The sequence below is a fragment of the Diceros bicornis genome, chromosome 7, assembly GCF_020826845.1.
Source record: "Diceros bicornis minor isolate mBicDic1 chromosome 7, mDicBic1.mat.cur, whole genome shotgun sequence".
Classification (NCBI taxonomy): domain Eukaryota; kingdom Metazoa; phylum Chordata; class Mammalia; order Perissodactyla; family Rhinocerotidae; genus Diceros; species Diceros bicornis.
This window is the reverse complement of record NC_080746.1, coordinates 74,884,583-74,897,348: the sequence shown is the minus strand read 5'-3', so window position 1 is coordinate 74,897,348 and position 12,766 is coordinate 74,884,583. Positions and strand designations below refer to the sequence as shown.

Below are 12,766 nucleotides of genomic sequence, written 5' to 3'. Positions count from 1 at the left end.
CCACCGTTTATTTGCTTTTTCCACTTACAGTTAACATTTCCTTAAAGTGTGTGAGTAGCTTTGCAAATATGAAGAAGTACTAGATACTTTCACTTAAGCTTTTGAGATCTAATTCCATTCCATGAGTTGTCACTTAGCCACTGTAAAAAAAAAAAAAAAAAAGTACTGTCTTGGTAAAACATCATTGTTACTTGGACTCAGTGTATACTGCCTATTTCAGTCTGTTACAGCAGTGTCTTTTAGCACAAATAATAGAGTTAGAAAATGTGATGTCACTTTTCAATTACAAGAAATCTGGATTCTTATCTAAAAGTGTATATTATGATTAATACTGTACAGTTAACCAGAGTTCAGAACAAGTGGTAATATTTTCTCTTAATTTAATTCATTTTGTGCCTTCTTCGGTCATTAAAAACACACACACACACACACACACTTTACATATATTTTAATAACTTATTTCTTTGTGAAACGCTAATCTTCAGCCCTTACCAAAAAAAGGGACAGAGGCACCTCTTTGCACTACTACTATCAATAGATTTTAAATCAACTGTTTTTGTGTGTGTGTGTGTGTGTGTGTGTGTGAGGAAGATCAGCCCTGAGCTAACATCCATGCCAATACTCCTCTTTTCTTTTTTTCTTTTTTTTTTCTTTTTTTTGCTGAGGAAGACTGGCCCTGGGCTAACATCCGTGCCCATCTTCCTCTGCTTTATATGGGACGCTGCCACAGCATGGCCTGACAAGCGGTGCATCGGTGAGCACCCAGGATCCGAACCCAGGCCGCCAGTAGTGGAGCACGTGCACTTAACTGCTATGCCACAGGGCTGGGCCTAATCAACTGTTTTTTTAAAGTTTGCATTAAAGTAAATTTGAAACAAAAGTTTAAACAAACTGGCCAAGACACTAATTTTTATGTATAATCACAATGTTTTATACCTATCTTTATTCAGTAAAAATAATTATGCTACATGTAAGTCCTGCACCCAAAGAATTCTTTCCTCTTGCAGTGTTTTGGGATTTGAAAATGGTTTACTCTAAGAACCTGTTATTTTCTCTACTGAGGAACCCAATGTAGAACTTGCACTGACATTTTTATTACTGCCTTTATAAGAATCTATAGGTATCTAAATGTTAAGGCATGTATGATTGATAAAGTATTCTTTTATCTTTTCAAATTAAAGTTGTATAAAAGTTCCAATACCTTGCCTTAAATTGGTTGACTGTTCTTTCTAGGATTCAAGTATTGTGGCATTTAAAAAAAGGAAACATTCAATTTTGATACTTAGATTTCAGATGAAAAAGGACTGAACCCCCACTACCATAATTCATAGATTTACTTAAATGCTTTTTGACTAGCAGTGCAAATATGAATGAATATGGCAATTAGTCTCAACTATAAGAACCAAATACTTTAATTATATTAAGGTAGTGAGTAAAGATGTATAATATTTTTATTAATACCTTGAATATATTCAGTGGATTGAATGTGACTTCATAACTGTACTATGATTATATTAAAATATTTCTGGAATAAAGGAACTCTGCCATCATTTCTTTTCTCATCAACATATTAAGATTTTTGGTTCCAAACTTGGATATGAACTCACTGTTGCTGTTCTTTGCATCTCACCCAGGAGTTTATTAGGTTCAAATAATCCTGAATTTCAGAACTGGCCTGTTAGTTGCCCCTAAAAATGTCTACAGAGAGTGTCTGGTTTCTAAGTGTGGTTCTTCGAAGGTCTGGATTGCCACTTTGCTAGAGCCCCATCACCATTTCATAGAAGTGAAATGCTTTGATGCGTATGGTCTCTGGCCTTTCGTAGTTTACTTACATATTATAGTATTGTAACAGCCATGTTATAGACATATCTGCAGAAGAGAGAGATGTAAATTCTTCTGCTATCACCCCTCCCTCCTGGAGTGATAACCGGTGTGCGTGCGGCTGTGGTTCTCTGGCTCCAGAGATAACATGTAAAAGGGCCCAGAGACCGTGAAAGAGCAGGCGCTTCAACAATTAGAGCCAGTTTCTTGGGATGATCAACTCAGTTTCTATCAGAAAATAAATGACTTTACTTCACCCTTAATTACTCTTTTGAAACACTTTATCAGACATATACAAAATTAGACAACCATGTAATGAACTCCATGAAGGAAGCCATCATGCACCTTCAACCCTTCGGGCTAATCTTGTTTGACATGTTAACTAGGGCATGCCTAGGTGTAGATAGCTTTTTATTTTTTTCTATTTAGGATTCTTAAATCTATGGATCAGTAACTTTCTTCAGTTCTGAATAATTTATTATGACTTCTTTTCCAATTCACTACTTCTCTCTTCAACTGTTTAACCCATCCATGGAGTTTTTAATTTTGGTTGTTGTATTTTTCATTTCTAGAACAACTATTTGGTTATTTTTGTTTCTTTGAATCATGATCCAGCAAAGACACTCACAAGACTGCCAAGATCAATGGGGAAATAGCTTTTTCAATAAATTGTGCTGGGATAGTTAGACAACCACATGCAAAAGAATGAAGTAGGATTCTTAAAACATATACAAAAATTAATTCTAAATGGATCAAAGACCTAAACATAGCTAATATTATAAAACTCTTAGAAGAAAACATAGATGCACATCTTTGTAATCTTGGATTAGACAAAGGTTTCTTAAGTGTGACACAAAAAGCACAAGCAACAGAAGAAAAAAAAATTGGGCTTCATCAAAATTGAAAACTTTCGTGCATCGAAGGACACTTTTGTTAATAACAGACAACTCACAGAATAAGAGAGACTATTTGCAAATCAAATCTGATAAGGACCTGGTATCCAAAATATAGTATAAAGAACTCTTAAAACTCAACAGCAGAAAGCAAACCCAATTTAAAACTGGGCAAAGGACTTTGAAGAGGCATTTGGCCATCACATGAAAAGATGCTCAACATCATTAGTCATTAGGGAAACACAAATCAAAACCAGAATGAGATACCAATTCACACCCACTAGGATGGCCAGAATAAAAAGACAAGTGTTTGTGAGGATGTAGAGAAACTGGAGCCCTGTTACATTGCTGGTGGGAATGCAATGTGGTGCAGCTGCTGTGGAAGACAGTTTGGCAGTTCTCAAAAAGCTACACATCGAGTTACCTTATGACCGAGCAATTCATATATATATATATATATTCTCCAAGAGAATTGAAAACAGGTATGCAAATACTTGTACACGAATGTACATAGCATTATTCATAATGGCCAAAAAAGTAGAAATAAGCCAAAATGCGATATATCCCTACAATGGAATATTATTCAGCCATAAAAAGGAATGAAGCACTGATACATGTTATGACATGGATGAACCTTGGAAACATTATGCTAATGGAAGAAATCACATACAAAAGGCCACACACTGTATGATTCCATTTATATGAAATGTCAAAAATAAGCAAGTCCATAGAGGGCAGTTGCCAGGGGCTGTGGAGGAGGGAGAGTGAAGAGTGATTGCTTAGAGAGTACTAGGCTTCTTTTTGGGGCGATGAAAATTCCTGGAATTAATGATGGTTGCCCAACATTGTGAATGTACTAAATAGCACTGAATTGTACACTTTAAAATGGTTAAAATAGCAAATTTTATGGTATGTGAATTTTACCTCAGTAAACAAATGTTTAAAAGTCCATACAATCAATTTTTAAAAACCATTTGATCACTGAACCTTTAATAAGGTGTTAACGGTGACTGTTTTTTAGATACAATTATAATTTTCCCTTTTTTTGTCTTTAAAAATCAGAGGGTTCCAATTTACAAAAGTTCTCAAAACATGCCACATCACTGGGGCCGGCCCAGTGGTGCAGCAGTTAAGTGCGCACTCTGCTTTGGCCGCCCAGGGTTCGCACGTTCGGGTCCTGGGTGTGCACTGATGCACCGCTTGTCAGGCCATGCTGTGGCAGCGTCTCATGTAAAGTGGAGGAAGATGGGCACGGATGTTAGCCCAGGGCCAGTCTTCCTCAGCAAAAAGAAAAAAAAAAAAAGGATTGGCAGATGTTAGCTCAGGGCCGATCTTCCTCACAAGAAAAAAAAAAGTTGCATGGTCTTTTTAACAACTGATTGTTTTTTTAACAGAGTGGTATTCTCAAAGCAATCCAGCTCTAGTGTTGGTTATATCGTAGACATCCCTCAGTCATTCCACTACCAGACATAACTAACTGAGGATAAGTCAGGGGGCTGAGGGCAAATCATGCCAGCAATGCTTGAGACGTAAAAAACTCATGCGTAACTAAGTAACTGACCTGATCCAAATCTCACAGATCTACTGTAACCAGGTCTAGATTGCCAAATCTTACTCTTCCCACTATCTTCTGCTTCCTGAAATAGAGTTTGTAGTCTAGACATCTTCAAATGGGGAAAAAATTACTTATTTAGGTTCATTCTTTCAAAGAATTATTGAGTGCCTAACTTCTTGCCTGTCTGGCACTGTTCTGGAGGTAAAAGCAATTCAGTCTACTCTCAGAGTTCAAATTTTATTCGAGGCAGACAACCAAACAAGCAACTAGAAAGGAAAATGTCAGAGATTCAAGTGCTATAAAGATAATCAACAGGATATTGTGCTGGGAGGGAGAAGGACTACGTCAGATGGTCTCCCTCAGAGAAGGCTTCTCCGAGATGACCTAGAGGCCAGGATCTGAAAGTCAGACCTGAGAAAATCTGGGGGAAGAGCACTGCCGGTATGGTAACAGCAAGAGGAAAGGGACATGCTTGGTTACCTTGGAGGGTCAGAAAGCAGTAAAGTAAAGGCTGGAGTGTTTACACCAAAGAAGGAGAGTGTGGCAAGGCACGAGGTCAGGGGTTTGGATTTTATTCTAAATGCACTGAGAAAGTATAGGAAGGATTAGCTCCGGGGAACAATAACCTGTTTTACATTGTTAAAAGTTCACTCTGACTGCTCGGTGCAGAATGGATTATATGTGTTTGGGGTGAGGACTTGAGTAAAAGCACGAACAGTTGAGATACCACTGAGTTGCCCAGATGAGACACGATGGGGGTAGCAGTGGAAATGGAGAGAAGTGAATATATTCATGATATATTTCTGTGGTAGAGCTGAAATGACTCTCTAATGGAAATAAGACAAAAGAAAAATGGAGACTCCAAGGTTGTGGTTTGAGCAAATGGGCAGTGTTTAACTGAAATTAAGGGGTCTGGAGTAGGTAGCTAGGGGTAGGGACTGGGAATTGGAGCCATGTTAAGTTTGAGATACCTATTCCATATCTGGACTAAAGATGTAAATTTGGCTAAGGATAAGATTGCATCTTTGCTGGGAAAAAATAGGTTACTCAATTTGAATGAAATTCCTAATGCTTTGGAAAAAACTACTCACCAAATAGTGATAGGTTGGAAGGATGGGGATGGATGTTTTAGTAACTCTAGTTTCTTTCAAAGTCGCACCCCTTACTTTAAGCTTGTCGACAGGCGTTTATTGATTTCACCGACCTCCCTCCTCCCCGGGGCCATGCTGTTTTTGAAAAAGCCCTTTCATCTGCCCAGTCTTTCAGCGCATTCCTGTGTACCAGCACTGAATCAGTCTTCAGTTTTAGTGGCAGTTCCCTTTTGCCAGGAAATTCAGACGCCTCATTTTCTCCCTCATCCTCCCCACTTCCACTTCACCTCCCTACATCCAGCTCCTGCCTTTGCAGTCTTGTTCCCAAAGCTCTTCCCTGTTCGCCAACTCTCTCTCAGTCGGGCACGCGGCCCAACACTCCTCCCCGCCGCGCAGAGCGCCCCACAGCTCGGTGCAGGGGAAAGAGTGGAGGGGAAGGTAGCGGGTAGAGATCCGCCAGAGCCTGGTTCAAATCCCTGGGCTGGTTCTTCGCCGTGATCGGTGATCCCTCCCCAGAAAGATTAGATTAGGATTAGAGATAAGAAATGGTACTGCTGCTGGGCCGTAGCCACCACCGTTACTTCCAGTGTAGAACTTATCACCATGGTATTGTACCTGTGAATTTACTAGTGGCAGGGACAGACTTTGAGGTATTTAGCGCCAAGACAAAAAGCCTGGCACTGGTGAATGAATAATCGTAGCTGAATGGCTGAACTTCAGGAGCCCAAATTCGCAAAGCGGTGGGGGCACAGATAACGGCCTTTCATAGGGCAGGGACCAAGTCCACCAACGCCTGCAGTTGCACCTGCTCCATGCCCACTCCCAGTCCTGGGTTCGAACCTGCACGATGTCGGCGCTGGCAGCGCCTCCAGAAAGCGCACAGTCCCCGTCGGAGGCGGACTCAGTTTCCCGCTTTGGCTACGACCTCCTCGAAGACCGATGCATGCCGGGAAGTGTAGTCCTGTTGCTTGAGGAATCTACTGCGACGTTGCAATGCATTTCGGGATATGTAGTCACGCGGACGCCGGGGGCGACGCAGCGTGACTCCGCCTCCTGCATGCGAGGAAGCGGGGACGTGTGCGGTCACTTCCTGCGTGCTGGGTGGCTTCCTACGGTGTTCGCTCCCTGGCTCTCCTTTTCGCTGCCTGACTGCCGCCATCATGGGTCGCATGCATGCTCCCGGGTGAGCTCGCGTTTCCCGGCGGGTTGCAGGGCTCGGCCGCGGGGGTGGGGGAAGGGGGGAGTGTGGGCAACGGGTCGAGTGGGTGATGTGGTGGGCTGCTGGGGCACGGGCCGCCCCCTCACCCCCGGATTGCTCCTCTCCCCAGGAAGGGCCTGTCCCAGTCGGCTCTGCCGTACCGCCGCAGCGTGCCCACCGTGAGTAGCGCGCGGGGACCGGGAGGAGTCGGGAGGAGAGGCGCAGTCGTCGCTCGGGGGGCGCGGCGCGGGGTGGAGGCCATGTGGGCCTGAGGAGCGGGCTCCGGGCGGAGGGGCCGCTGGGCGCCGTCCCGGGCGCCTCGTCCTCAGGCCGCTTTCTTCTCCATACGCAGTGGCTGAAGTTGACGTCTGACGACGTGAAGGAGCAGATCTACAAACTGGCCAAGAAGGGCCTGACTCCCTCCCAGATCGGTGAGCGCTGATGTCTAACGTAGCCTCTCCCGCCTGCCCTCGTGTAACCTGCTGGAAAAAGCTCGGGGCGTAAATGTGCCCCATACGCGCCGTGAAAACCTTTGCCCGTTTCCCTGGCTTTACTGTTGATGACTGAGGTCTAGTCTTCATTGGTTCCACTCTCACGTTCTTATTTGGAAGACGGTAAAATTATTAAAATGCTCGCCAGAATTTATTGAGTATTTCCTACGGGCTAGGCACTCTGCTAGGTCGTGGTTCTAACCCTGTACATATACTGCCCTCCTTTAATTCTGACAGCCATACTGTGAAATAAGTACTAGTGGTTTCCCCTCATTTTACAGTTGAGGAAGCTGAGGCACAGTGCAGCTATATAACTAGCCCCAAGTCACATTAAATGAAGGAGCTGGGATTGGCTACTCGGAGTGCTTGTCACACTTTCTCACAGTTAGATGTGGTTTAAATCTCAGCTGAGTGTCTTTGTGCAAGTGGCTTTATTCGGCAGTTGTTTGCCAGCTGTGTGGTTCTGGGTCCTGAGACTACAGTAATCAGAAAGAGGGCAAAAGATCTGCCCTCCTGGAGCTGAGAGTCTGGTGGGGGTATCACACATCCTGAGAAATAAATAATAGATGGTCAAGTAGTCAGATGGTGCTATTCGAGATTAAAAAAAAATAACGTATGTGAAGTTTTTAGAAGAATGGTACAAGTTCTTAATATGTTAGCTGGTTTTGACTATTAAACATATATATAGCAGGAATCTCATTGATTCCTTGGGTGGCCTATAATCTAGCAAGTGTACTATGACGATGGTTTTCTGACATTTGCAGTTTCCACCAGAAGGGTTCTCCTTAGTGTTGGGTAAACCTTCCTTCGCTGTCTGAATGAGCTTTGCATGCATTCTCATGTTGGTTTCTGTGATATATAAACATAAGCCCCATTTTACAGATGGGAAACCTGGAATGTGACTTGATCTCAAGCCTTGACGTCCCCTGCTCAGTTTGTGTGTGGTGTGAGAATTTAGAATATGTGATTCCTTTTCAGGTGTGATCCTGAGAGACTCACATGGTGTTGCACAAGTGCGTTTTGTAACAGGCAATAAAATCTTGAGAATTCTTAAGTCCAAAGGACTTGCTCCTGATCTTCCTGAGGACCTCTACCATTTAATTAAGAAAGCTGTTGCTGTTCGGAAGCATCTTGAGAGGAACAGAAAGGTAAGAGTATAGAACTGCTTGTACCAACTTATTTCAATAAAATATAATGCATCTGTTGAATTATGTAAGGTGGCTTAGGGGAGCCACAAACTAGTCAGCACTATGGTTGCTTTGAAATAAAAATTCTACCAGAAGAGTTTTGCGGTCGGGGGAGGGGGCTTTGGCTCCCCTTGATAGAATATATTCAGTTGCTTGAAAATGTAGAGGTGTGTGTTTGCAGAACTTTGCAAATCATTCCTGTTAAGTCTTCTGGAAGCCTTAAATTTCCTTAAGGACCTAATGTAGCCACATGAACCGTAGCCTGTGATTCTGTTACAGGGTATTGGGTAATTTTTCATTAGAGAAAGTGCACCATGTCTATACATTTCTTTGTTAAAATAATGTTCAATAATGTTTAGTTGTTTTGAATGGCTTTCTTGAGTTCTATCAATTTTTATTTTTAGGATAAAGATGCTAAATTCCGTCTGATTCTGATTGAGAGTCGTATTCACCGGTTGGCTCGATATTATAAGACCAAACGAGTTCTTCCCCCCAATTGGAAATAGTGAGTATCAACTGTTTTGGTTAACAAGAACAAGAGTTAGCCAGATTAGTGAATATAGTAGTAATTGTTGTAAAAAGCCTGATAGTAAATGTTTTTAGGCCATGGGCCATATGGTCAGCTACTCTTGCAACTCAGCTGTTGTAGCAGGAATACAGCCGCAGATGATACGTAAACAAATGAGTGCAGCTGTGTTCCATTGAAACTTGACCTACCAAGACAAGCAAAGGGCTATAGTTTGCAGACCCCTGATTTAGAAAATGAACAAGCCCTTTGAATCACTTTTAGATGGTGGGTGAAATTCAGTTCATACCTCTGCTCTCAGGTGTTTATGTTGTCTTAATTTTTGCCTAGATTGCTCACTATGATGATTAATTTCCATACATTCGCAGTTTCCACCAGAAGGGTTTTTCCTTATGTTGGCCAATTCTTCCTTGGATGTCTGAGTGAGCATCTTCATTCATTACACTTGAGCACAATGAACTGATTCAGGAACTTAGCAGTTTGGTGCATTTTATATATTTGGGGTTTGTTTTATCTGCTGGGAAATAGCTCCATTGGCTGGGAGATTTTGTGAATGAAAGTGGGGAACCTGTATTAATCCAGCTCTTCTCCCCTCCCCCTTTTTTCTTTTTCAGTGAGTCATCCACAGCCTCCGCCCTGGTTGCATAAATTTGTCTATGTACTCACGCAATAAAATCATTGTTTAACTAGAAACACGTTTTGTATTTCTTTCCCCCCAAAAAAATTGTATATCAGTCATTCATAAGTGTTCTTTTTTGATGTGGAAGTGTTTGTGCAGAATTAGCAATAAGATAGCATCCACGTATTGCATCCCTTCACTGCTCAGCTAGTTGTAGTTGAGCGGTGTATAACTTCATGGATGGTTGCTATATACAAGGCGGTTGGGGGAGGGACTGGAAGGGACTTGATGTAGTGATTTATTTTGATGTCATGGCAAAAATATTTCTAAGTATTTTTCATACATTTGATGTTAAATACTGAAGTAGATCTGTGGTAGATGTTGTCCACAGTGTAGTCTGTCATCAGAAATGTACGTGCAAGGTCCTCTGGGGGAGGAGGAGCATCTTTAGTATGGAGGGACCTTTGGAGGAAGTGACATTTGATCCCAGTCTTGCTGGTGAGGCTTAAAGATGGGGAAGAAGGGATTCAGGGAACAGTAAGCAAGCATAGTTCCATCTGGAGCAGAGGGAACAGGAAGAATTGTGAGATGAGTTCAGGTTCCTGAACCTTGCAGGTTTTGGGTGGGTTAAAATTAACTCACTTGGGTGTAGTCAGAATTATTTTATTTAATTCATAAAACACCCTAATGAGGTATGTGGGTATCCCTGTTTGAAAGAGGTAAGTCTCTTGAACAACAAGTGAGTTACTTGTTCAAGGTTGTAAGACCAGTAAACGATGAGCTGCATTTCTCGCTGGTTTACAGAGCCAGACTCCTTCAGAATTCAGAAAACATTCAAGCAGGCCATTTGTATGTACTGACTTTTTTAAAGTGTTTATCACTTGAATAAATACATATAGTAATAGGCTTTTTACTTAAGCTTTACCCTAAGAAGTAATCAAAGTTGTGTTTGAAATCACACTACCAGGCAAAAGCCCTTGTTTTCAAGAGCCCAGTATCGGAACTCGCATTGGTGGCCTCTTACTGCTGGGCTCAGGAGCTACAGACACCCAAGTCACCTTATTCTTTAGGACACTATATGCTTGCCTACCCAGCATTATGTGCTCTGCTGGGTATGCAGACTGATTCAGTTCCCCTTCCTAATGGGCTCCCAAATATGGGAAGCAGGTGCAGAATCTGTTTATGGTATTTCACCCAATTCTTACCTAGTGTTAGATGTAAGTTTTTAATTCCTTGCACCTTTGTGTGCATGTCTTAAAAGTGGCTAACCATCATAAAGCAAGAAATTAATAAGGCAGACATCTCCAAGAGTGCTGAACAAGTAATACAAGGTAATGCACCACATGATCCCTGGCAAACCCTACAAAGCTAGGCAAGTGTTGAGTATGGATGGTTCTGGACCAAAAACTAGTCAGTAGTTGTGGATGGGGCATTTGATGTTTCAAAGCATCTCTAGGTTTTCTTTTTAATTATAAGAAGTATTTACATATAATTCTTGCCATCAAGCCAATAGAACTGCAAATATTAAATATGACCGCATGTTGGAGGATTTTTAATGAAATCATTCAGAGAGAAACTTAACAGTTTCTTTAGTGAACATCCCTCCAGATAACTAACTTAAATTCACAAAGACATTTTTTGCACATGGGCATTATACTACATAAATCATTCCATAATCTTTTTACTTGTATGTCTTGGTTGTGGATACTTAGTATTCCATAGATGTTATGTACTGTAATTTGCCTTGTAGTTATCTCAAGATAAATTCCCAGAAATGAGATCTTTGGCATTTATATTGTATATTTAGTGTGTTTTGCAAAACTGCTTTTCAAAAGTGTACTGATAAGTACTCAAAAAGTGCATGAGAATGTCATTTCTTCACATCCTTGGAAAACGTTTTAATTGTTTAAATCTTTGTTAAGATGGGCCGGGGGCCGGCCCCGTGGCTTAGCGGTTAAGTGTGCGCGCTCCGCTGCTGGTGGCCCGGGTTCGGATCCCGAATGCACACTGACGCACTGCTTCTCCGGCCATGCTGAGGCCGCATCCCACATATAGCAACTAGAAGGATGTGCAGCTATGACATACAACTATTTACTGGGGCTTTGGGGAAAAAAATAAATAAATAAAAGACAGGGGCTGGCCCTGTGGCGTATCGGTTAAGTGCTCGCCCTCCGCTGCTGGTGGCCCGGGTTCAGATCCCCGGCGTACACCAAGGCACCATGTGTCATGCCATGCTGTGGCGGCCTCCCATACAAAGTGGAGGAAGATAGGCACAGATGTTAGCCCAGGGCCAGTCTTCCTCAGCAAAAAGAGGAGGATTGGCATGGGTGTTAGCTCGGGGCTGATCTTCCTCACAAGAAAAGAAATCTTTGTTAAGAGAGTGATATTGGTTTTATTCTGTCTTTGATTGCTATTGAATGTCTCATGTTTACTTTTTGTGAATTGCGTATTCATGCCTTTTTTTTTTTTTTTTTTTTTTTAGTTTTTTTCCCCCAAAGCCCCAGTAGATAGTTGTATGTCATAGCTGCACATCCTTCTAGTTGCTGTATGTGGGACGCGGCCTCAGCATGGCCGGAGAAGCGGTGTGTCCGTGCACGGCCGGGAGCCGAACCCGGGCCGCCAGTAGCGGAGCGCGTGCACTTAACCACTAAGCCACGGGGCCGGCCCTAATTTCTCTTTTAGAACATTATTCTTAACTCTTTATCATGTTACAAATATTTTTCCCAGTTTATTCTCTATCTTTCCATCTTGTTTATGGTATTTTTCCCGTAGAAGTTTAAGAATTTTATTGATACTGTCATTAATGATTTTCCTTAATGACCTTTTTTCTTTTTTTAAATGAATTAGTCTAGTTAAATTTTAAATTTTTTCTGCTTCTCCCTTCTGTTTAGTTATGGTCGTCATCTGTCTTCCAGACTTAGACATTTATTCTTCCTTTTTAAACAAATGTTTCCATATGCTTTTTCTTTGTAACATCTATTTTGATGCAGTTTGAATCAGCATATGCATATTATTTGTCCAAATCTACTGATATGTGAGCACCCAGGATTTCAAGGTTTCCTTCAACAACTGTTCCTTCATGTAAAAATTATCTCTTCTTTCAGTGTCAGGTGTTCTTTTTGTTTTGTTTTTTTTGTGAGGAAGACCGGCCCTGAACTAACATCTATTGCCAATCCACCTCTTTTTTTTTTTTCCCTTTTTCTCCCCAAAGCCCCAGTAGATAGTTGTATGTCATCGTTGCACATCCTTCTAGTTGCTGTGTGTGGGACGCGGCCTCAGCATGGCCGGACAAGCGGTGCGTCGGTGCGCGCCAGGGATGTGAACCTGGGCCACCAGTAGCGGAGTGCATGCACTTAAACAGTAAGCCACGGGGCCGGCCCCCTCA

General features: G+C 42.0%; 1 protein-coding gene and 1 non-coding gene across 2 annotated transcripts; both read left to right on the top strand.

The window, feature by feature from the left end:
- The first annotated feature begins 6,465 nt into the window (after positions 1 to 6,465).
- RPS13 (ribosomal protein S13) lies at positions 6,466 to 9,455 on the top strand. Its single transcript, XM_058546068.1, has 6 exons — positions 6,466 to 6,543; positions 6,689 to 6,737; positions 6,911 to 6,989; positions 8,028 to 8,197; positions 8,641 to 8,741; positions 9,377 to 9,455. Exons 1-6 carry the CDS (start codon positions 6,521 to 6,523, stop codon positions 9,408 to 9,410), a joined length of 456 nt encoding a protein of 151 aa, XP_058402051.1. The 5' UTR covers positions 6,466 to 6,520; the 3' UTR covers positions 9,411 to 9,455.
- Positions 9,098 to 9,188, top strand: LOC131409181 (small nucleolar RNA SNORD14). The gene has a single exon (XR_009220861.1). It is a non-coding gene; the product is annotated as a small nucleolar RNA SNORD14 (small nucleolar RNA).
- Positions 9,456 to 12,766: the final 3,311 nt, after the last annotated feature.